The sequence below is a fragment of the Myotis lucifugus genome, unplaced genomic scaffold, assembly GCF_000147115.1.
Source record: "Myotis lucifugus unplaced genomic scaffold, Myoluc2.0 scaffold_222, whole genome shotgun sequence".
NCBI lineage: Eukaryota > Metazoa > Chordata > Mammalia > Chiroptera > Vespertilionidae > Myotis > Myotis lucifugus.
Genome location: NW_005871270.1, coordinates 1,988,624 through 2,011,614, shown reverse-complemented (window position 1 = coordinate 2,011,614; position 22,991 = coordinate 1,988,624). Strand labels below are relative to the sequence as shown.

The window sequence follows — 22,991 nt, the reverse complement described above, 5'->3', positions numbered from 1 at the left end:
CCTTTAAAGCAGTGGTTCTCAACCTTCTGGCCCTTTAAATACAGTTCCCTCATGTTGTGACCCAACCATAAAATTATTTTCATTGCTACTTCATAACTGTAATGTTGCTACTGTTATGAATCGTAATGTAAATATCTGATATGCAGGATGGTCTTAGGTGACCCCTGTGAAAGGGTCGTTCGACCGCCAAAGGGGTCGCGACCCACAGGTTGAGAACCGCTGCTTTAAAGAGTTGTGGTTTACAGTGATTGTTCCGGTTCCGGTTCCGAAGCATCAAGAACAATACACTAAATAAAGCTGGGTAGTAGCCAGGAGACGAGACAGTAGTCATAGAGATATCGAGCAAGCAACAGATATTGGAGATGTAAAGGAGGACTGAAGGGGATATGGGGCAGTGAGAGAAAGTAGTAGAACCCAATTCAAAGTTTGTGCCTTGGCTAGCTTCATGCTACTCACTAAGACATATATAAAGGAGGCAGGGGCAGAGAGAGCATATTTGACACCAGAGCAGACCAACATTTAGTCAATTTTATTATTGTTGTATCCTTTTTACACCCAAACGAGGGTGGACTGCTCCCACTGCCTCACCCCTAGTACACCACTGGAAGGAGGCACGAGTTTGGGAATGCAATTTTAGGTAGATGCCTGGCACATGGTAAGCTCTCAATATCTATTGAGCATGAGGTGCTTAGGAGACACTCAGCAGTGGGATGATATCTAAGAGGCAGCTAGATATCCAGTTTTAAAGAGAGGTTTGGACTGGATATACAAAATGCTCAATATTAATGTAACTGAAGTAAAATTAAAGACATAAGAATAGACTAAGGTCACCTGGGAAGAATATGGAATGAGAGGAGCAGAGGGACCATGTCTCATAAGTTTTATTGAGCTAAAGTGAAACCAGGCCACCTCTACCCAACCATTACCACACACAAGAGACATATTGCCTCAGCTCTAATTTTGGACTTCTTAAATTCTTAGACCATCCTTTCTTAGTACTACACTAAAATCTGTCTCCTTGTAACTTCCGTCCTGAGGTATGTCTTTAGAAACTATAGAGAATGAGACTTCCATCTCTTCCTTGCAGAGCCCTCCCAAGATCTTGGAGCCCAGGAAGCTTCCCCCAGAGTTCCCTTCTCCAGGTCACACACCCTCAGCTCGTTCAAGAATTCCACAGGAGACTGCTCTGTCAATGGAGGAGCCCATTCTCTGTCTCACTGCTTCAATAATAAACTCACTTTCACTTTAAACCAAAAAAAAAAAAAAAAAAGGAAAAAAAAGAATAATTCCACAGGAGATAATGTACCAGGAGTCAGGACTCACCCAACCCACCCCTGTTCCTGGAGGGCAGGACTCCTGGACCTTTTCACATCACCAGTGGTCAACCTAAACTACTGTGAAAGCAAGCCTCCCCTATCTGGGCTCCTATACAGGGTGGAGCAAAAATAGTTTACAGTCATTTCTATGGAAAAATAATATGATAATTAACAAATAATAATACAAGAATAAACTCCGTGCTTCGTGTACTCATAACTATAAACCTACTTTTGCTCCACACTGTGTAGAACTGATTTTTGAGCTTAAAATGCAGGTCATTAGTGTCAAATGCCATTGAGTGGTCAAGCAAGATGAGAGCTGAGAAACACCCAATGAATTTGGCATCAGTGGGCTGATGGGAGCAGAAGGTAGCCTGCACCGTGCTTAAGAGTGAGTAAGAGGCAAGAAAATGGAGACTACAAGTGCAAACTCCTTTTTTAGGAAGCTTGGCAATGGGAATCCAGTTGAGATGACTGATTCCACCCCAGAATGTTTTGGGGCAGTTCAGTCTTCCCTCCATTCCTCTTCAGTTATTTGACAGACACTAAGAGGAAGTCGATTCTCAGGTGTCAAGCAGTATAGTAAGGATTTACTTTTCTAAGACCTATGATATCTTACCTGAAGGGAAGGTTCTTCTCAAACATCCAGGTGGCACAGTGACATTAACCACAACCAGTTAATTTCCTGGAAGGGGAATTCTTCTGAGGTCAAGATGATGAAAGGGTATCTAGGTAGGATGTACCCATGTGGGAACCCAGGGCAAAGAATACAAGAAAACTGGGCAGGGTTTTGAAGGACAAGAAGTGGTCTTAGGAGCTAGAATGTGATTAGCCTAAGACCGTGGTCGGCAAACTGCGGCTCGCGAGCCACATGCAGCTCTTTGGTCCCTTGAGTGTGGCTCTTCCTAAGCCTTAGGAGTACCCTAATTAAGTTAATAACAATGTACCTACCTATCTAGTTTAAGTTTTAAAAATTTGGCTCTCAAAAGAAATTTCAATCGTTGTACTGTTGATATTTGGCTCTGTTGACTAATGAGTTTGCCGACCACTGGCCTAAGAAGCAGAACTGTAATGTTTGGATAATTTTCTTATTTCCTTCAATTTTTTTTTCATGTTCCTTATCATTACTATTTGTGAAAATGCTTGCTGAGCTCAGCTACTTTTGAAAAATCACTTTAAGGACTGTGAGTGAAGGAGGAGAAGGTCACTGGAAGCAGCAGAATCCACAAAGGAACAGTCAGGGGGACTGGCCAGCAAAAGGTAGAGGTCCTGGAGCACCTATCATATCCTCCCTTAGCCAACCCTGGTCTTTTCTTTGACACAGGCCAGGAATCTTATTGTCTGTGGCGAGCCCTCAGGGAGGGGGAGGCTCCCTCTTGGGAGAGATTTCCAAAGCAGGCATTAGCTATAGACATTCCTACCCAAGTAGTAAGGGTCTAGCTCAGTACAATCCTGTCTGCTCATATTGGAGGTTGAACAAAGGGGGCACACTGAGGACATACTAGACAGACAGACTGTCAGAGTGGATACTTAGCCTCAAGTATGGTTCAGCAGCAATCCTGAGTGCTGTCTGTACCCACAGCTGACAGAGACAGAGGAGAACGGGACTCTCACTCAGGTACACATGCAGTTTGTAGACTCACAAGCATTCTGGTTGAGTCCTCTAGCTTGTAATTGGTCCGAGCCCTATGACTTCAAGACACAAGCGTACAGAAGTAGCAGGGCCCAGGCCCATCTTCACAAGAGGCACAGAACCAAAACTCATGAGAAGATAGCTACACATTTCTATGACAGAATCTTATCCCAGCTTAGAGAGCACCAAGCGAGTAATCTGTGAAGAAGGTGGGTTTGAGTAGTCATTATCCCCTACATAGATGAAACTGAGACTTGCTTGAACATAAAACAAGCCAAGGGCAGAACTAGAAATGGAATCTAAGTCTTCTGACTACACAAGGCATCAGTTATGTACATTCACTCAGAGCTCTTCACGGTCCCTAGGAAGGCAAGATCTAGGGCCCTAGAGAAGAGGTAGTTCAAGATCACACCTGGATCCAAGGTTCTTAGGATCCTACGGCTAGGGTCAGTGGGTACCAGTGGGTACATGGTTCTACCAATTTGGAAAGGAAAAGAGCAAAAGTTCCCCTGGCACAAAGGGTCTGAATGCTGTGAGTTCCTACCAGATACTGATCCCAAGAAAAGAGCCACTGGCAGTGGGCCCTGGACTAGCCTGCGGGCATGAACGTGCAGGCAGGTTTATGGTGCCCAGGTCTCCATGCAGCTGGAATCATGGGCACAAAGCTCCTCAACTGCCCAAACATCATCTGGCCATACTTATTACTGTTGCCCAATGAAATTTTATGCATCGAGTCCACAGGTGTGATTTCCCCTTCTTTATGAGGGTCGGAATGACATCACTGATGGCCAATAGAAAAGAGCCAATTATGTCCAGGCCGTAAAAAGGAATGGGATTTTTTCAACCAAATCAAAACTTCCTTCAGTTTCATGAATGCAAGGGGCTCCCTTTAAGGAAGGGCCCCCCAGTCCTGCCTGTGGACTCTAAAGTGAGGGATATGATCACTTTCCAAATACTGTGGGGTTTAGGGCCAGACCTCCGCCTTTGGAATTAAACATGTGGCCCTGCTCTTAACACACTGGAACCCGAAGTCATCAAAACAGACACCTGACTGGCTCCTCGCTATTCCATCCAGGGGGAAGTTGGAAAAGACGGAATACTCCTCAAGTTTCCTTATTATCCTTTTAAGTAACAAAAAAAAAGCCCTCTCTGCTCAGTATGGAAGGAACAGGGGTATGAAAAACTGCCCCCCCCACCCAACAAGTGTACAATACAAAGCAAAAGGAGTCCAGCCTTCCCCACCCACCCCTCATCCAGCCCCACCACCTGCAGCCCAGCACTCAGGCGTGGTCCAGACAGCCCTGATGGCAAACAGGTGTGACTAGCTGGACGCCAGCCAAGGCAGGGGACTAGCTCATTAAGGGAACGCCACCCGTGCTAATGGGTATGGGCAGGATGAAGCCATTGTGAGCAGAAGCTCAGCTTTGAAGATTAGATCAAGCAGAGCTGGTGGCTCTGCTAGAACTGCTAGTCTTGAGTCAAGGAGGCCAACAGCATCCATGGAGGTCTGACAGACCGACTGGCAGACACCAGCAGCTAGGACCAGCAGGAGAGCAGGCACCAGTGCTAGAAAAGGTCATGGCACTATTCCCTCTGTGCCTTTCTCTCTGCAAGTCTTAAGGGCAACCCCAAGTCAGGGAGATGCATGTCTAACTTTTAGCAGACTCAAGCCTTTAAAGAGGAGGCCAGCCAAATTTGGAGCCATATTTGACCCCTTTCTGCCTCTCTGAAAAGGCCGTGACCCAGACCTTGGAGTGATATAGGCTGTCAGTTCTGGTGTCCAAAAGCTCTAGGACATGCATGTACTACTCACCTGCCATGGCAAACTAATTTATCTGGTCTGATATACAGAAAAAGGGGGGTTTGAGGAGCAAAGGAGAAGAGCAGGGGAAAAGGCACTGTCTTCTTCAAAGTCATAGCAGGACCATGGAGGCACAGAAGGCCTAGGTTGGCGAAGGAGTTGACCAGTAGATCCAGCCAACCAGCCAGATGGAAATGCCCGCCAAGGGACATGTATGAGGGGTGGGTGGGGCTTGTTTCCATGCAAGGTCTCTCCACTTGCTCATTCCAATACAAACATTCCCACAGAATGTTGTTGCTGGCTGTCCTGCATCTCAGAACAGCAAGACTACCTCCAAAGTCAAGAAGCTGAGTCTCAGGCCAGGTTCCATTCCCACTGGGTCCCTGTCTGAGAGTCCTACCCAGTCAGAGCCTCCAGTCAGCAGGTTGTGAGTCTGCATCCAGCACAAGCAGGCTACCCCAGCTGAGGCCACACTGAGCTGGGGACACAGCTCTTTGTCCCTCCTGTTTCTATTTCCCCACCCAGAGGAGATAAACAGACCTGGGTGATAAACGGCCCGCCTTTCACGATCACTTTTCCTCAAGTTGAGGAGAGTAGCTGGTGATGGATGGGCTGGAATTTGGTTATCAGGAAGGGCTGTCAGCCAGAGGTGCCTATCTCCTCCCCCACTACGCAGGGCATCATTACACTGTGGCATCGAGGTAAAATATGAGCAAGGGGAGGGAAGGGGAGAAAGAGGGAAGGCTGGGCTTCCACATGAAGCAAATTGAGCAACAATGAGAGCAGGCACGAGGCTGGGACGTTAGTTATCTGCCCGTGACACCTTTTATCTCTGCACAAATTGGTCCTTCCTCCCCCACTGCAGACTCTTATACAAACAGAGGCAAGCACAATGTGTCACCACTGCAATAGCGTAGCAATTTAACCCGAATTAGTGAGGGGGTCAAGCCAGGAAATAGGGTTTCTCATTTCAACAGGTTCTTTAGTCTCTGCTCTCAACCAGCACATTGGAGGGAGGAAGGTAGAGAGAAAGCAGACTAATAATTGAATTCACTCACTTGGCCACTGCTGATGTATAAAAAATTAATGCTTGAGCCTCCTACTTATCAAAGCCAGTTAGTTTCCATCTCACCTGCGAGATGGCACCATGGCAGAAGACCGTCGGCAGGCTGAGCACCCAGTGCTTTCAGCCAATGCAGGATCGGCAAGGACAGCAAGGGAGAGAAAGGCACTGCCCATAGACAGCAGCCTCATGCCAGCAACCCCTTCTAGAAGCTATAGGATACAGTGCAGGGTGGGGGATAAGATGGGGGCAAAGTGGGTTATAGAAAGTGATCGTATTAAAGATAACCCTGGACAGTTCAATGTACTTGAATCTACAGGCAGAAAAGCATTCTAGTTCCACCTTCCACCAGATGTCCAGGGTGCTTTTTATTAGAAACCCCTCTCAGCCCACACACACACACACACTGTCCCTCTGTTCTTCTCTGCCTGTGCACAGCCCTGGGAGAATGTACTGCCGACTTCTCAGCCCACTTTGTCCCACACTTGCCCCCATCCTCTGGGACAGCTGCAGGTTACAATTCCAACCACAGGCTTCAGAAAGATGATACACTTGCTGGAGCCTGCAAAGGGTCAGGAGAGAGTACTGTTTGAAATACCAGTGTGACAGCTGGCTCCTTGTCTGTCTCTTCCTCCCCCATGCCCCTCCCCAAACTTGTCATGGTACAAGAAGTCTATAAGCATCCCATCAGCTTTAAATATCAGTGTGCGTGAAGCAGGAGCACGAGAGTGAGGGAGTGGGATGCAGACAGCGAGCGCCTCTGTCGCCACTGCCTGTCAGGGAACACTAATGAATTTCACCACCAGCAAGCCATGCTTCAAATGGGGGGCGGGGGGGCGGGGAGGTAAGGGAGGAGTGAGGGTAGTTTTCTAGGGAGAACTCTCACAGTATTAAAACATCTATTCCCAAAGCTCTGTTAATAAATGTCACTGCAGAGGGTCTGCCACTAGGACTTCAAGGCAAAGGAGAGGTTGGGACAAGCCCTGAAACCCTCTCAAACAGGAAGGGCAGTGCAAGTGTGAGTCTGGAGGGAGCCAGCTGAGGCCCACAATTAGGAGTGTGACCACCATCACCCGTACTCATTCATAACGGCCTATGATGCTTGGTTGAGAGGACTAGGACCAGAGGGAAAGGCCTCAGGCAGGGAGAGATCACCAGCTGTGCCTTCCTGGCCAGAGTACTACCTACCCCACTTCCCATCAATTTCAGTCAACTCATTTCACAGACGGCAGGGGGCTCCAGGCCACCCTTCCAGACTGAGGGGAGGTGGGGTGAGAAAACGCTGGTACCAGCCCGACAGGAAGCTACTTCCCCTGCAGATGTCAGGAGCTAGAGCTTATTATAATCTCCACTTTTTAGATGAGGAAATGGAGGTTCGGAGGAGTAATGTGACTTTCCCAGGATTCTACAATAAGTAATAGAGCCAGAACTTGAACCCAGCTCTCTTAATTTTTAAAAAAAAAATGTATTTTATTGATTTTTTACAAAGAGGAAGGGAGAGGGATAGATAGTTAGAAACATCGATGAGAGAGAAACATCGACCAGCTGTCTCCTGCACACCCCCTACTGGAGATGTGCCCGCAACCAAGGTACATGCCCTTGACCGGAATCGAACCTGGGACCTTTCAGTCTGCAGGCTGATGCTCTATCCACTGAGCCAAACCGGTTAGGGCCAGGTCTCTTAATTTTTAATAAAGGCCCTGCTCTTTTCCACAATACTTTGCAGCTCCTCTGAAGAGGGGCTGATCACCTCACTGTCTCCCGTGTGTCCTCTACTGCCCTTCCCCTCCAATCGCTCCCACTGGTACACACACCCCTCTGGCCTGGCATGGGCCACAGCTGTCATGTAGCACAGAGCTGGGCTCCAGGCCAGGGTGAACCCAGACTGGCAGAGAAAGGCCTGGGAGTGAGCCAGGCCATCACCTGGGAGTCTCCACAGCTCAGAGGGCATGGTTGCAGGCACAAGCTTTCCCTTGGGTGCCCTCTGCACAGCAGTGTCTGATCTGCACAGCTCTGATCAGCAGTGTCTGATCTGGCAGCGACCTGCTATGCAGGGGGCAAATGACATTTAATTTCCTCTTGGTTTCCCTATGGTACAGACGAAAGGCCGTCACCTGCGTCTGGGTCTGGCAGCGCAGCTGGAAGTGTTCCCAGACATGCTGCTCTGGAGAGTTCCCAAACAGAAACCAGAACACAGGCGGGTGCAGAGGGACGCCCACAGGCCAGGTTGCCAGTGCTCCCAGAGAAAACCAACCTCAAATCCCCATTGCCAGGCAGTTGCTCAAAGCCTCCAAAAGGCACTGTATATGTATATAGTGCCTCTCTGCTCCACTGCTTTTTGGCCCACTTGCCAGCCAACTGTCTCTACTCACATTTCTCCTACACAAATGGAGCCCACACAAATGACCACATGAAGCACACACAGTGCCACAAACATCCTACGGAACAATACAACATGCACCTTCCCAGTGCCACAGATACTCCCCTGAAATCAAATAACTTGTCTCTCTCCAGTGAAACAAGACAAGTGTCTTTCCAGGATTCCTCCCAGGGCAATTCTTCCACCTGTTGTGACCACGGGAAGTGTTAGAGGTGCCCCCAGAACCTGGCCAGATGGTAAGGCAGAGGCCTCAGCAGGCAGCAGGGAGTGAGGTGGAGGGACTTGGGGGGAGCAGGTGACAGGAGGTTTCCAGGGCACTTTGATCAGTATCTCAACTGGTGAACTATTTATTGTTTAGGCCAGGAAAATTAGGAGCTCCTTAGCAGTTTGAGCTGTCTCCAAGATACCTCATTCATCCTCGACTAGTCTCTACCTGGCCTGTGGCCATCTTGACCCTTTGCCTGGGCTGCCTTTGTAGGTCCTACATTGCCCTCTGGAGGCTCTGCAGAGAGGCATCCTGCAAGCATTCAGGATCTGGGATAGTCTGACCTCTGCTCCAATATACTCAAAGACACACCTGTTTCCTCTAAACCCCTGGCTGATCTACTCTGCCCTGATCCCAGCTCCCCTGAATCCTTCAAGATGTGTGAGTCACACTTCTGGGTGGGCATTAGAACGTGTCGGTGGTTTTTAAACTGTTCTCCATGGAGCTCTAGGGTTCCAGGAGGGATGTCAGGCTACTTTGTGGACTGGGGCAGAAGGAGGAAGAATGGACTAAGCCTTGCCCCAGCTTCAACCAGGACAACTTGGCTTTTGTATATTTTGTAATATTGGGCTTTCTTTAAAGTCTTGTTTTTTTAAAAGTTTACTGCTTAAGAAAATACCACCCATTCGGTGTCTCCACTATGTTCCTCTGGGTTCTCGTAGTATTTGTTTTGTATCTTCTCTGCAGCATACTCATATTCTACCTCACATAGCCTGTGGGTGCTTATGCACAGGCTGCTCTTCCTGCCCTGGTCACCTGGCGGTCCCTACAGTTTCCAGCACAGTTTTACTGGGCCCAGAGCAGATCTCAACAGGGCCTAACTTGAGGCTACTGCTGAAATGCCAGTGTTTTCAGGATATGCAGTGTTTAGCACCTTCGATGGCAGTTTCCAACAGTGCTCCTTAGAAGAAAAGAGTTGCAGTGGAGGGTAACTGACATTTACAAGAAGGTCCAGGTGAAGACATGTGGCACATGTCCTCTTAAATGAACAAATGGGGTATACCTGCTACCATCGTCAATCACCTAAACCAACCTCCAGGGGACCAAAGAGACTTGCATGTGGCCAATCTTTGGGCAAAATACAGCATATTCGCCCGGCCAGTGTGGCTCAGTGGCTGAGCGTCAACCTATGAACCAGGAGGTCACAATTCAATTCCCGATCAGGGCACATGCCAGGGTTGCAGGCTCGATCCCCAGTGTGGGGCATGCAGGAGGCAACTGATCAATGATTCTCTGTTATCATTGATGTTTCCATCTCTCTTTCCCTTACTGTTCCTCTCTGAAATCAATAAAAATAAGTTTCTAAACCCTGAATGTGGGACCATGGGAACATAAAATGATGAACATAGTACTCAACTGAGTACTCAAGGGTCTGTCCCCCTACAGAGGAGTCACTAGGGTTAGAAATGGGTGAAGCCTCTTGGCCCCATTAACCAAGCCCATGGCTTGGACCTCCTCTGGACAGCACTGGAGAGGAAGTGAGGGGGAGGCAGGGTTCTGTGCTCCACCTAGCTAAAGCCACTTGTTAATAGGCCCTAGATTCCCTTATCCCTGGGGAAAGGAAGGTAGCAATGAGCCCTTTACCCCACCCCCATACACACATGCCTCCCAGCAGGGCCAGGGAGGACAGCCATTAGTGTGTGCCTCAGCAGACAATGGGGAGGAGAAGTCTCCAGAGCAAAGGACAACTGCAGCAATTAGAATGCAGGGAGGTTCAGAAGCTATTTAACTGGGTGACCCCTGAGGTCGCTGCATCTGACTCCCATCCCTGGATAAATATTGTATGAGAGGGGAGGGGGGCGAGCTAGGGAGCCATCGGAGTGCTGCTTCTCCTTCCACTCCTTTCCCCACCCCACACAGCTGCCTCCAGTCACACACGCCAGGAACATTATTTACAGCCCTGACAGTCAGAGCAATCACTCTGCTAACCAAGAGGGAATGGACAAAGTCGACTTACCAAAAATTGACTATGGCAAGTAAAGAGGAAACCAGGGCTGGTGGGGGAAGGTAGCTGAACCAACACTGAGATGCAAGGCGCCTCCCATATTCTGAATCCAGCTGCAGAAAATACGATGTCACCCCCAAAACCACTGGCAGATGAAGCTGGTCCCAAATGGAGAGAGTAAATCAGAAATGGAGTATGCTTCCATCTTTTGGAGGCTCCACAGTGGAAAAATCCCTGGATCTTATCACTATCCAGGAGTTCCTTAGTAAAGACAGGAGTCTTAGCTACCTTCCCAGAGGAAGTGGGACTAGCCACATGCCACTTATCCAGCTGGTCCCTTTGCTGACCCAGTAGGAAAAAGCAGGCAAGTCAGTCACAGCAGAAAGGGGTCAGGGAGGGGGAAGAGGAGGAGACTGTCGGAGTGCGGGCTTCGCCTCAGCCCCCACATTGCCGCTCCTCCAGTCCTGCTCTAATGCACCCTGACATGCCTCTGAAGACAGAGAGCTGTTTGCAGTCAGCACCGTGATTTGTTAGTAATTATTTCCATGGTGTCACATTGCTGTCACTCTGTTAACAAAGAGACAGGCTGCCTCAGGCTGCCTGCAAGAAAGAATCGCAGAGAAAAAGGCCTGTCAGGCTCCCGGAGTCTCTGGGCTGGCTAGCTTTCTTCCCCAAACCAACATCCTTGCAGGCTTTGGAAGAAACAGTTTTACAGAACTAACAAGTTTGAGTCGTGTCACCCTTTAGCCTGGGACACTGAGAATTGATCCCAGCCACTCACAGCCATCGTTCCAAAAGCCCTACAGAGCTGAGCCCGAGTCCACAGATCATTGAACCCTGGGCCACTACGCCAGCCACAGCCTTGGAGTTCCCTGGCCTTCATCTTCCAAGACCCTTGCTCCCTGGCTCTTCTTCCTTTCTGGGGTGTTCACAGACTCCTGCGTGCTCTTAGGAACCTGACAAAAGAAATCTATTTCAGACCACACCGACGCAGTTGCCCCTCTGGCACAGACGGTGGTCAGAAAGAATATGAGAGCAGATTCCTTGAATCTGTCAACCACAGTTCAGTACCAAGGCTGCTCAGGTGCCAATGCCCAGGTGCCTCCAGGTGTCTGAGCGCCTGTGAGGAGATCCCCACAGAGCTTCCCTGTTGTTCCCAGTGCCTGGACTGGTGCGGCATCTGCGCTCAAAGAACTGGTGCTTTGCTTTAGCACAAAGTAATGTCTCCATCACTGTGGCTGGGAATTAGAGGACAGATTGGCAAGCGCTGACAAAACAGAGGTCACTCACCTTACAGGCATGGAGAGTTGGAGATTAATTCTCTCCCCCTTACAGAGGGAATCAGACTCCAGGCCAGTGGAAGGGAAGCACCAATATTCAGAAACCCTTTCAATGCCAAGCAGTAGCAGCAGCACAAAAGGGAGACCAAAGCCCATAAGCCCCAGAGAGGCCTTGGCAAGGTGGCAAGGGCCAAGGCCACGTGGCTCCTGCAGAATCCCACAGGACAGAGCAGCCGGGACAAGACTAAGATTCTCTGGCATCTGGGTCCAAGAGGCAGAGGACAGTGCTAGCTGCATGCACTGCAACGTGAACTCCATGAAGGGAGTATACTTTGGAAGTTTGAGCTATTTGATCACTGCCGCATTCCCCTACCTAGAACAGTGCAAGGCATATAATGCACATTCAATAAACATCTGCTGACAGAATAAATAAATGGGTCAGTATGGCTCAAAGGCCCTTCTACAGGCCTGGGGTCAGCCCAGCCTCTCCCTATTCACAGGAGTTCAGAGAAGAGGGAGGCCAGTGTGGATTTCAGAAGAGACAAGAAAGAACATATGCCCAAGGGACTGGAGTTAGGTTTTAAAAGATGAGGGGGAGTGGGACAAGGTGACAGGCTTAGGAAGATTCTCATATCAGATTGAACATTCACATACTCATTCAACAAATATGTATTCAAGGACTAAAGAAGGTAAGCAGTCCAACAAAAGGAGAATAGACAAACTTTAGTACAGTAACACAATGGAATATTACACAGGTTGAACTGATACATAAAATAACATGGATGAATCTCTTGTACATTATGTTGAGCAAAGAAAACCAGACGCAAAAGAGTACATGTTGTATGATTCCATTTATATGAATGTCAAGAACAAGAAAAATAAGCAAAAGTAATAGATGTCAGAACAGTGGTCACCTTGCAGGGGGAAGGCATTACTGAGAGGGGCACAAGGAAACTTTCCGGGATGATGGAAAAGCTTCATCTTGATCTGGGTGGTGGTTACACAGGTGTGTATGTGTATAAAGATATAACGAGCTGTACACTTCACATTTTTATACTTCATGCACTCCACTATAATTATTTCATATCTTAATTTCTAGAAAGTTTTTTTTAAAAAATTGGGTCTCAAGAGTCATACAGTTTTTAAAAAAACACAAAAATATCTCACCTGAAGGAAAAAAATTTCTGAGAGCAATAGTGGCACCTTCTTGAGTTCAGAGCATAAGCCCTTCAGCCTCACTCTCTGTCTGCCAGAGGACACAGGGCCCAAGCCAGTGGCAGGGCCTCGAGAGATCCAAAAATGTTCAAATCACAAGAGTGCAGCCCAAATCCTAGTGTCATGCCTGGTGGGAGGCCCACACAACCTCTATTCTGTACCTGGCGAGCTCTAGGGATGCAGAGTCGGATCGGATGGTGAAGCCATGGCCCCAGCTGTTTTTGAAGCTCTCTGAGCAGCCTGTCTGTCAAAGTCTGCCACAGAGCATAGAACCAGACTTCCAAAGACTGCTCTGAAGAGTCACAGACACAAGACCAATCTGTCTTCTTGACAACCCGGGCAGAGACTGGCTGAGTTTCCCCAACTCTGGGCTACAACAAAGGTCTCAGCGACGACAGCCCCTGCTGCCAGCAAAGAGGAGGCGATGAGATCCTCACAGATGGTCAAGGGGAGCTCCAGATGCAAATCCAAGGACCAGAACCTAGGCAGCAGCACTTGCCTCAGGATCAGTTAAGCAGTAAAGAGCCACCCTGTCAGCAGCTCTCCAGCAGACTGAAGCATGAGGCTCCCACTGCCAAAACATCTCAAAGCCTGATTATTTACTATACAAATATCTTTAAATTTTTAAAAAGTATGTTTTTATTGATTTCAGAGAGAGGAAGGGAGAATGAGAGAGAGATAGAAACATCAGTCACGAGGGAAAATCATTGATCGGCTGCCTCTGGCACCACCCCCTACTGGGGATCGCACCTGCAACCTGGGCATGTGCCCTGACCGGAAATCAAACTGTGACCTCCTGTTTTATAGGTCGATGCTCAACCACTGAGCTACACCGTTTGGGCACAAATATCTTTATCTTTTATTGGGATTTTAACTGAGACAAACTTCCATTCCAGGGGTTCCTATAATCACTGAAGTTCTTTTGACCCTCTAACACTTTCCCAGGAGGTGAGATGAGGCTGCCACTGGAGTTTCACCCTTCAGCCTACAAGTGCCCAGAAGGTGGACATCAGAGGCTCTGTCTGCCAGGGAGACAACAAGCATCTCCCCCAGTGTCCCTGTAGACCCAAAGTCCTCCCAGAGCAGATCAACTTCCACAAACTCAGGCTCTGAGGGAAGGAAGCAAGATGAGTTGCCTGTTGACCTGTAGTGCCAGGGACATGGAGAAGAGTGGAAGGGAACACAGGTAGGAACTCAGCCTCCACAGAAACCTGCTCTTGCCCTAGGGCCTGTCCATGAGAAACAGATAGTCCCCGGCCAAGCCCATAACCAGGAGCCCCTTTATACCAGTTCCAGGCCCCAAGACTTGTGCAGGTGGGGGGAGAGGGGGGGGCTCATGCCTTTGTGAGGATGCAGGCCCCCAGGCATGTGAGCGCTCAGGTGGAGGCGGGGCACACCTCGCTCCTCCAAGCTCACGAACTCTCGGCCCAAGGAGCTGTCAGGCTAACGAGGCTACCCCACCACCACTCCATCTGAGCGTGTGGCAGGCTGTACCGCACGACTGGCTTCAGGTGGCTTTTCTTTAATTAATGGCATCCCAGGCTCTGCAGGGAGCTTCACCCTACAATGAATGGCCCTCTCTCATTAGAGGCAAGCCTGCCATGATGTATTCAGGGTGAGGGCCAGGATTCATTTCCCTGTCTGTGGGTTGGGGATGGGAGGGAGAGGAGAGGCAGCAGGGACAGATTTATATCGAGTGACTTGGATTAGCTGCAGCTGAAACATGACCCCATCAACTCAAGCTGCCTTCTTGGGGCTAACCCGATGCACCTTTGCTGACGAGAGGGCTCTAGGGAAGCTGAAGGGAGGGCAGAAGGTCTGGTTCTTGTTCTCTCTGGGCTTTGGCTGCAGCTCAAAGGCCCAGAATTCCTATACAACCTCCAGAAATCCCCCCAACCCCCCACCCCACAACACGCACACACTCTGTGTGCACTGGGAGCCTGGCCTGACTGAGCCTCTTCATGGCCAGGAAGCTGACCCATTGGCCTCAGAGCTATAGGACTGAGGCTTTGACCATGGCTGTCAGCTGGCTCTCCCGCCTTCTGTAGAAAATACCCTCGCTCCCTACCTCAGAGGAGTCCCCAGTGTGGTAATGCCCCACATCTGCTGTCCGGACAGGACCCAAGTATGTTCTGACACAGTGCCTCTCAGACCTCAAGCCACCCAGCACCAGGGAAAATCAGTCTGACACAAAAACATATTGTCAGCCATCATCTCACTATGGTGATCCATTTGGCTGAACCCCACCTCCAGGGTGGGGAGATTCTGGGCAATACCACTCTCCTCCTCTCAATCTCCACCTGGTACCATCTCACAGGGTCATGAGACTGAGCAGGGGAACTGGGGTCTTGTAGGCAAAAAGGAAAACTTGGGCCTACGGTTGTTCATGTCTCTACTGTACTTCTCACAGCCTTAGAAAGAAGGCCACCTGTGCTCTGCTAGCCAAACAGGTGGCTTTAGGCCTAGGTAGGTTCAGGCTGGGAGCAAACAGCACATAGCCCTATAAACTCCCCCTGCAAATCCCACTAAACCTGACATTCAGTTTTGCTTGTGCTTGGGAGAAAAATCATACCTCAGCGCCTGCCCTCTATCCATCCTCAGCCCTCTCAAATGCCCAATTCACTAAGAGAGCTGGTTCTTGTTCTCTCACCTGCCCTGCCAGCCAATCAGAAGGTTGCTTTGCAGGCCTGCTGTGTCCCTAGGAGGGCCAGGCATAATGCCTATCATCTGTACACACACCCACTCCATGTCATCCGCGCTTCTCCCAGGCCCTCATGGGGAAGCATTCATATACCCTTCCTTCCCTACTCAGAAAGAGATGTAGCTCAGTTCCGCTTTGCTAAGCCCTATTTGGCAATGTGTCTAAACACATGCAAACTTAATTAGTTCAGGAGGAGAGCCCAAGCGCTTGCAGTGACAGATAAAAGTATCAGGAAATGAGACAAGTCAGGACTGCCAGGGAGTTCTTACTCAAGCCCCTTCCCCCAGCAGGTTGCTAATCATAGCTCAGTGCTGGGACCCTCTGGCACACCCATGAGCAAGGGGCAAGGCTCTCATGGGCTTAGTGACATGATAAGATGCCCCGCATGCTCAGAGGCTCCACCTCCGCATGCTTTCAAACATACCGAGTGCCCAAAGCAATACTTTTTAAGATTTTCTTATTTATTTTTAGAGAGAGAGGAAGGGAGAGTAAAAGGGGTGGGAAGAGAGAGAGAGAGAGAGAGAGAGAGAGAGAGAGATGTGAGAGTGGAATATCAACCGGTTGCCTCCTGCAAGCCCCCTACTGGGGATCGAGCCCACAACCCTAGCATATGCCCTGACCGGGAATCAAACGGGCAACCTTCTGGTGCACAGGAAGATGCCGAACCAACTGAGCTGCACCAGCCAGGGCCTGGCAGTGGTTTTCTTAAGACAGATCTGAGGATTCATTCATTTGTAGCTCTGGAAGGAGGCTCTCAGTCCAAATTGCCCCCACCACACCTCCTGGCCAACCATGCCCCCACATCAAAATGAACTAACAGTCCAGACCTCCACCGACCCCAGACCAGGTACCAGCAGCCAAAAAAAATCAGAGAATATCCCAAGGCTCTGCCACTCAGTGCAAACAAAGGAGAGGGTGTTAAGCAGGGGTGTGACACAATCTGCTGGAAAAGAAGTAAGACTGGAATGAAAAAAGACTAATTAGAAGACATTTAATAAGCCACAAAGAATATTGTGACCTTAACTAGGGCAGTGGAAATGGGGATGGAAAGAAGGTAATGACTCTGAGAAAGCTCTGGGAGGAAGACTCAATAGGATTTGGCAATTAATTGGTTATGGCCAGAGAAAGGAATCAAGGATGATTCTCAGGTTTCTGACAGAGCTACTGAGTCGCCATCTGAGGGAATGTTGGAGGTCTAGTGTTGAGAGAAAGATAAGCCTTGAGCTTTTAGGGGCCTGTGGACATGTAGGTGGGGACAGAGAATAGGAGCTGGATATGAAGGTTTGGAGTTCAGATGGCAAATGGAACAGTATCTTTTCTCCAGTAGGATCTCTGCTGCCATGTCAGTTTCCATTTCTCAGTTGCAGAAAAGATGGTAAGACATCAGCATACAGAGGATACTTGAAGCTATGGCAAAAGGTGAGCTCACTCTGGTAAGTGTGAGTGTGCAGAATAAAAAGAAAAGACAGCCAGGACAGAGATCAAAGAAATACCAATATTTAAGAAACAAAATTTAGGAAAAAAGGAAAAAGCATCCATAAGACACTGGGAAGGAAAAGCCAGAGGAAAGGGAGACACAGAAAAGAAAAGATAAAGAGCATTTCAAGAAGGATGAAGTGGTCAACTCAGCTGAATGATGCCAAGAAGTCCCAACCTTTTGTCTATATCCTACACTTCCCCCAACACACACACAGGACGTCACTGCCCCACAGTTCTCTCCCAGGTGTGTGGTTCCATCACTATGGGACTTCACTCCAGGTGACTGTAGCTCTTCAATAGTGTTGGCCACTTGACTGCAGCCCTGAGGGCACCCTCAATAGTCCCCTGAGTGCATGTTCCCCAAATAAAGTTGAGCAATCTGAACTAGTATCTTTGATCTCCACTTCCTGAAACCTGAAGTGTTCCAGGTCCACAACTGCACAGGCACCATCAGAAAGGTGTAGTATGCACCCTCATGAGGAAGGCAGCCCAGCATTGACACTTTCAATTCCAGAGTTGAGGCTGAGCTAGATGAGGGTCCTTGCAGCAGGCTCTGAGCAGCCCTAGACTCTGCTCCACCAGAGCAGAGTCTGATTACCTGGATCCTCTTCAAAGGTCCTCTTCCCAGACTACACTGAGGGCCAGGCCTTCCTTCGTGTCAGCTCTTCCCTATCCCCTCCATTCTCACCCTCAACCCTACCCTTCTCTCTTCTTGAGCTGCCCCCCCTTCTCAGACTCACAGGCCACTGGGAAAGACTCTGGTCTAGCTCTCGGCCACTCTGTGCTGTTCAGTTGGTGAATCCAGATCTTCAAGCTACAGGCTAAAATCTGAGTTCCTCAACGGTGGCACCTCCCCACTCTGCATGGGTCCTACCCTCCCACCACGCCAAAGATGGAATCCCTTTATAGAGACATTCCTGCCTAGGTAAGAAGAGAAGAGAGAAAACTGGTGAAAGAACGTTAAACCCCATTAGGAGCTTCAGGTAGTGAAAGCAAGCTACCAGGGACCAATGCCAGAACAAGTGTTGTATCTTAAACGTGTTTAGAAAGAAAATTAAATCAGCACTTACTAAATTAACACCTGCCTAAGCAGGATCTGTGACTACAGCATCAAAGCCCACATAAACCTGAAGTATCAACTCATCCAGTTTTGACAAAAGATGGACACAAAATGATTTTGTCAGGATGGGAGATTTCTTTTCTCCAGTGGGATTTCTGCTGCCACTTCAGTTCCCATTTCTCAGTGCTTCACTAATCAGGCCCTTTCCAACAAAAGTGACGTGAAGCTGGTTGGGGGAAGCGGGGGCTGGGAGAGAGGGAGGACAGCAGTGAGGAGCCATGTCTCTGGGAAACCAGAGTGGGAAATGGAAATGTTTCCTGAATTCCTTAGAGTTAGTTAAATCTGAAAATGGATGTCAAAATAAGAAGTAAGCCACATACTAACAAGTTGTGGGTGTCAGTCTAACACCACCCTTGTCAGGCTCATCATCAGCCTTTACCAGGCGCATGAAAAGGTGAGGGCTCTGACGAGCCATCTGACGAGAGGTTCCAGGAACGCCGATAAGCTGTGCGCTGTCACGCAGCACTACTTAGGTTTCCTCTCTGGCTGTTTTTATTTTGTTACACATTTAATTAAGAGCCTTCCCAGCAGTTATGCGGAGTCCTGCTTGTAAAAGGCAGCACAGTGCTCTCCTCCCCCAACCCCTGCCACCTGACATCTGCTTCCTCCTGCACACTCTTTCAGAGCTTCACTGGCTTTCCCAATCCAAACCCAAACCAGCGTCCCAAGTCTGCCCAACCCCTTTTTTCTTTTTGGACGTTATATGGTCTCAGAATTCAATTCTGCCTAGCTGTGAGTCTTTACCAATTTGAGCCTCAGTTTTTAATTTTGTTTTGTGTGTTCGTTTCAGCTTTAAAGGGATACTACCTCCTAACCAGGGAAGATAGGAGGACCGAATGACATATGGTTATGTACTCATGAAAATGTGGTTCCCTTTCATATATGCTTAGATTGAACAACCCAATCCCCAAACTTGATCACACCTTGTTGATTACATGATTTCTTGTGAAGATATAGAGCAGCCTCGGGAGTCACCTAAATCTGCCAGGGCCCACCATGCCAAGGGCTGAACTGCTACTGCAGGCCAAAGTGGGCCAGACTCCAAGCCTAGGGGGCCCAGCCATATAGTCCCCAACTTCATGCCCAGGAACATTTTCATATGCACATACAGGATGGGGCAAAAGTAGCTGTTCGTATTGTGAGAACATGAAACACAGAGTTTATTCTTGTATTGTTATTTATTAATTACTGTATTATTTCCCACACGAACAGCTGTAAACCTACTTTTGCCCCACCCTGTGTATGTACATGCCACAAAACATTCTGAAATGTGGGTTGTGTGACATGAACATGCTAAAGACCACAAGAAAACCACTAGAGGAGTGGGAGCCCCGGGAGGCTACCTGGAGGAACCAGGCCTCTGGACTGGACCACAGGAGCCTCAGAAGTCTGGTATTAGCCTGCACTCTGCCCGACCCCCAACAGCTTCTCCTGTGCTATGGAGCTCCACTAAGTCCTTCTCTGCTTCAAGTGCTCAAAGCTGCCAGGACACCTTAAACAAGAACAACAGCCTTCCTCTTCCTTTCTCCATGGAGCCCGCCTCTGATTCATACCAGCCCAGCCTGTATAATTTCCCTGACTGATGAATGTCATCGGGGAGCACAAGATCCCCTGGCGCTCTGGGAGCTGTGTGTGCAAACCTGGAGGTGTGCAGCCAGTGTGTGTACGTGAACTAAGGATGTGGGAGATGAGGTGTGTGGGTGTTTATGTGACCTGGGCTTGTTTTTCTTCCTCCTGTCTCACCTAGAGAGTTGGTATCCAATTGCAGGCCTGACACCCACCAAGCTGGGTGCATAACTTTGCCTCAATGCCCAGTATCCAAAAGGCATAAAAAAGACCTTGGTGAGAAAATAATGCCTAATTTGGTAGGAAATATCACTCCAGAACCGCTACTCCCAACTCCCCACCAATACCCCATGCTATGCTCAAAAGCATAGGTGCATGAGTGTGTATGCTCGTATATAAACACACACACACACACACACACACACACACAATGCTTGCCGCCACCATCAGTCACAAAGAACACAGAGTTATCGATTCTATCAATCCTCAGCAAACAATGCCCCTCCCACCTCCACCACACTTTAGTTCCCTGGGGGCTGTCTGAAGCCAGGTATCCATGAGGACAGACAAGACACAGAAGTGTCTGCCTAGCAAAGGAACCAGTTTTGTCTTCCAGGATCAGGAGACAAAGGAGAAAAAGCAATGGGACAAAGGAGAACAGAGGAGACTGGTGACTTGGGCAGCTTCCTAGAAGCAGCCCTCTCTCATTCTACACTTGGCTCTCAGTTGAATCATCAGGGCCTAGTATCCCAGATAAGGCAAAAAAAAAAAAAAAAAAAAAAGAGGATAACACAGTATAATGGTTAAGAGAAAGGGCCCTGGAGATAGGTTGCCTGGGTTTGAATCCTGGCCCTGTGTGTCTTGGGCAAGTTACTTAACCTCTTTGTTCTCTAATCTTCTCATCTATAAAAATAGAAATAGGAGTACCTATAGTTATAAAATGAGTTACTATTTCTAATGCACTTAGACTAATAATCACTATGCATCTGGTTAAAAAAGGAAAACCCTCTTTGCCCTGGCCTTTGTGTTCAGTGGTTAGAGCACTGGCCCGCAAACCAAAGGGTTCTGGGTTCAATTCCTGGTCAAGGGCACGCACGTACTTGGGTTGCAGGTTCAATCCCTGGCCCTGGTTGGGGTGCATGTGGGAGGCAACCAATCAATATATCTCTCTCACATCTATGTTTCTCTCTCATTCTCTCCCTTCCACTTTTCAAAAATCAATGGAAAAAATATCCTCAGGCGAGGATTAACAAAAATAAATACATACATACATACATACATACATACCCTCTTTAACTTCTTCCTTCCAGGGCAATGACATGTAGTCCTGCAACTGAAGGGCTGTCCTAAGTAGTGACACCTGGCAAAAACAGCTGTCCCAGAAGCAGGCAGGGCTCCCAGCTCTCTTCTTATCCTGGAAGCCCCCAAAATCCAGGAACTCTCTGGCCTAGATGGGCACTTATTTCTGTGAAAGGCAAGAACTGGTCCCACAGATCCCAAGCCCTGCCAGCAAAGTTGCCCCTCTCATACTCACATGATTTTTAAGTCCCAGTCTCCACAGGTGACAAAAATTGACTTGACGTTTGGATCTAAGAGGCCTTCCTTCGCCATCCACTCATCGACCCTCTGAAAAGTACACAACAAGAATAGATGATATTTTTCTTTTTTCCCGCCCCCCTGAGTACATGAAGAGCCACAACAGTGAAACGCAGATAAGCTGCTTGTAATCAGAGCAGGAGAAAATTGTAATCTTATCCAACCATGGCTCTGCTCTGGGCTCTCAGCCTTGGCTGGGAACTATAGAGGCACTTGCAGGACAATCCCTATGGGAAGATCCCACAAGATGAAGTGTTGGAGGGAGGGGTAATGGGGGTTTCTCCACACCCCTGTTACTTACCCTAGACAGGATAAGGACAGATCCCAGTAGGTCAATCCAAATACCTTTGGTCCTCAAAGGCAGAGTCTAGCATAGACATGGGCTGTCCTGGGCCATGAGAACAGGCTGGATCCCCAAGCAGGGACTCCAATCCACAGGTTCATTCATTCACTTATTCATTTGACCCTCCCACCAAATGTTTATTAACCAAACTTATGAATTTGGTTATTCCCCAAGTAAAGTGAAGTTAATTTCCACCATGACTCTAGCAGAAGACCCTTTGCTGGGTGGAAGCAAGCTCATTATTGGCCCCAAACTTGCTATCTCTCCTCTCCTCATTGATGATTAAAATTCAGTAGATTCTTTTGAAGGCTGAGCACAATTCCTAGGTAGGGAAAGAAATTGCTCCTAAACACACTTTCGAGTCTAGTTCTCCCTTCATCCCTTTCATGGGTTTTATTCTTTGCACTCACACTGGAAGTACAAATACTAAAATCTGTATATAATGACAGAATTATTATGAAGAATTCATGAAGCATCACCTATTTTTCAGACGATCCCAAGCATGGGGCAGCAGATCATACCACTGCTCCACTCACACAGGAGGATCATTTTTAAAGGCTTTATGGCACAGTAGTTAGAAATGCAGGATTGAAAGTCAGACACATATGGGTTCTAACCTTGGATCTTCAATATCCTGGCTGTGTCATTGATGGGAAGTCGTTTAAAAGTCATTTAACCCCTCTGAACTTCAGTTTCCTTCGTCTGTAAAATGAGGTAGGATGACTCCCCTTACAGATTGCTTTGAGAATTAAATGTAATAATGTATTTAAGTGCTTACTACAAAATAGACAGTAGGCTAAGAAGGGGAGAGAGGCAGATCATCATAATACAATGTAATAGATGCAGTAATAAAGAAGTGACCAGAACGCTACCGGACCAAAAGAAGGAAGTGGCTAACTCTACCATTTACAGAGAAAGGAGTCAGAAAGGTTTCAGAAAGAAGATAATTGAGCCTGGCCAGTGTGGCTCGGTGGTTAAGCATTGATCCATGTACCAAGAGGTCACCAGTTCGATTCCCAGTCAGGGCACATGCCCGGGTTGTAGGCTCAATCCCCAGTAGGAGGCATGCAGGAGGCAGCCAATAGATGATGTTTCTCTCTCATCGATGTTTCTATCTCTCTATCCCTCTCCCTTCCTCTCTCTCTAAAAAAAATCAATAAAAACATATTAAAAAAAAGAGAAGATACTTGAATTAGGGGTTTGGTGGTTGGGTTTGCTTGACAGGGTGGAACAGAGAAAAGGATACTAAAGGCAGAGGCACATGCCCAATCATTGTGTATTTGAGAAG

The 22,991-nt window shown here is 48.3% G+C and overlaps 1 protein-coding gene across 16 annotated transcripts in view; it reads right to left on the bottom strand.

Moving 5' to 3' along the window:
* Positions 1-22,991, bottom strand: part of ERI3 (ERI1 exoribonuclease family member 3) — a 129,929-nt gene that overhangs the window by 65,554 nt on the left and 41,384 nt on the right. For 15 of the 16 annotated variants that reach the window (XM_014463846.2, XM_014463840.2, XM_014463844.2 and 12 more), the window contains one exon: positions 21,299-21,390. In XM_014463846.2, the coding sequence (XP_014319332.1) occupies positions 21,299-21,390 (92 nt within the window). Of the gene's footprint in view, positions 1-21,298; positions 21,391-22,320; positions 22,406-22,991 lie in introns of all 16 variants that reach the window. The other variant, XR_002831524.1, reaches the window with a different exon arrangement.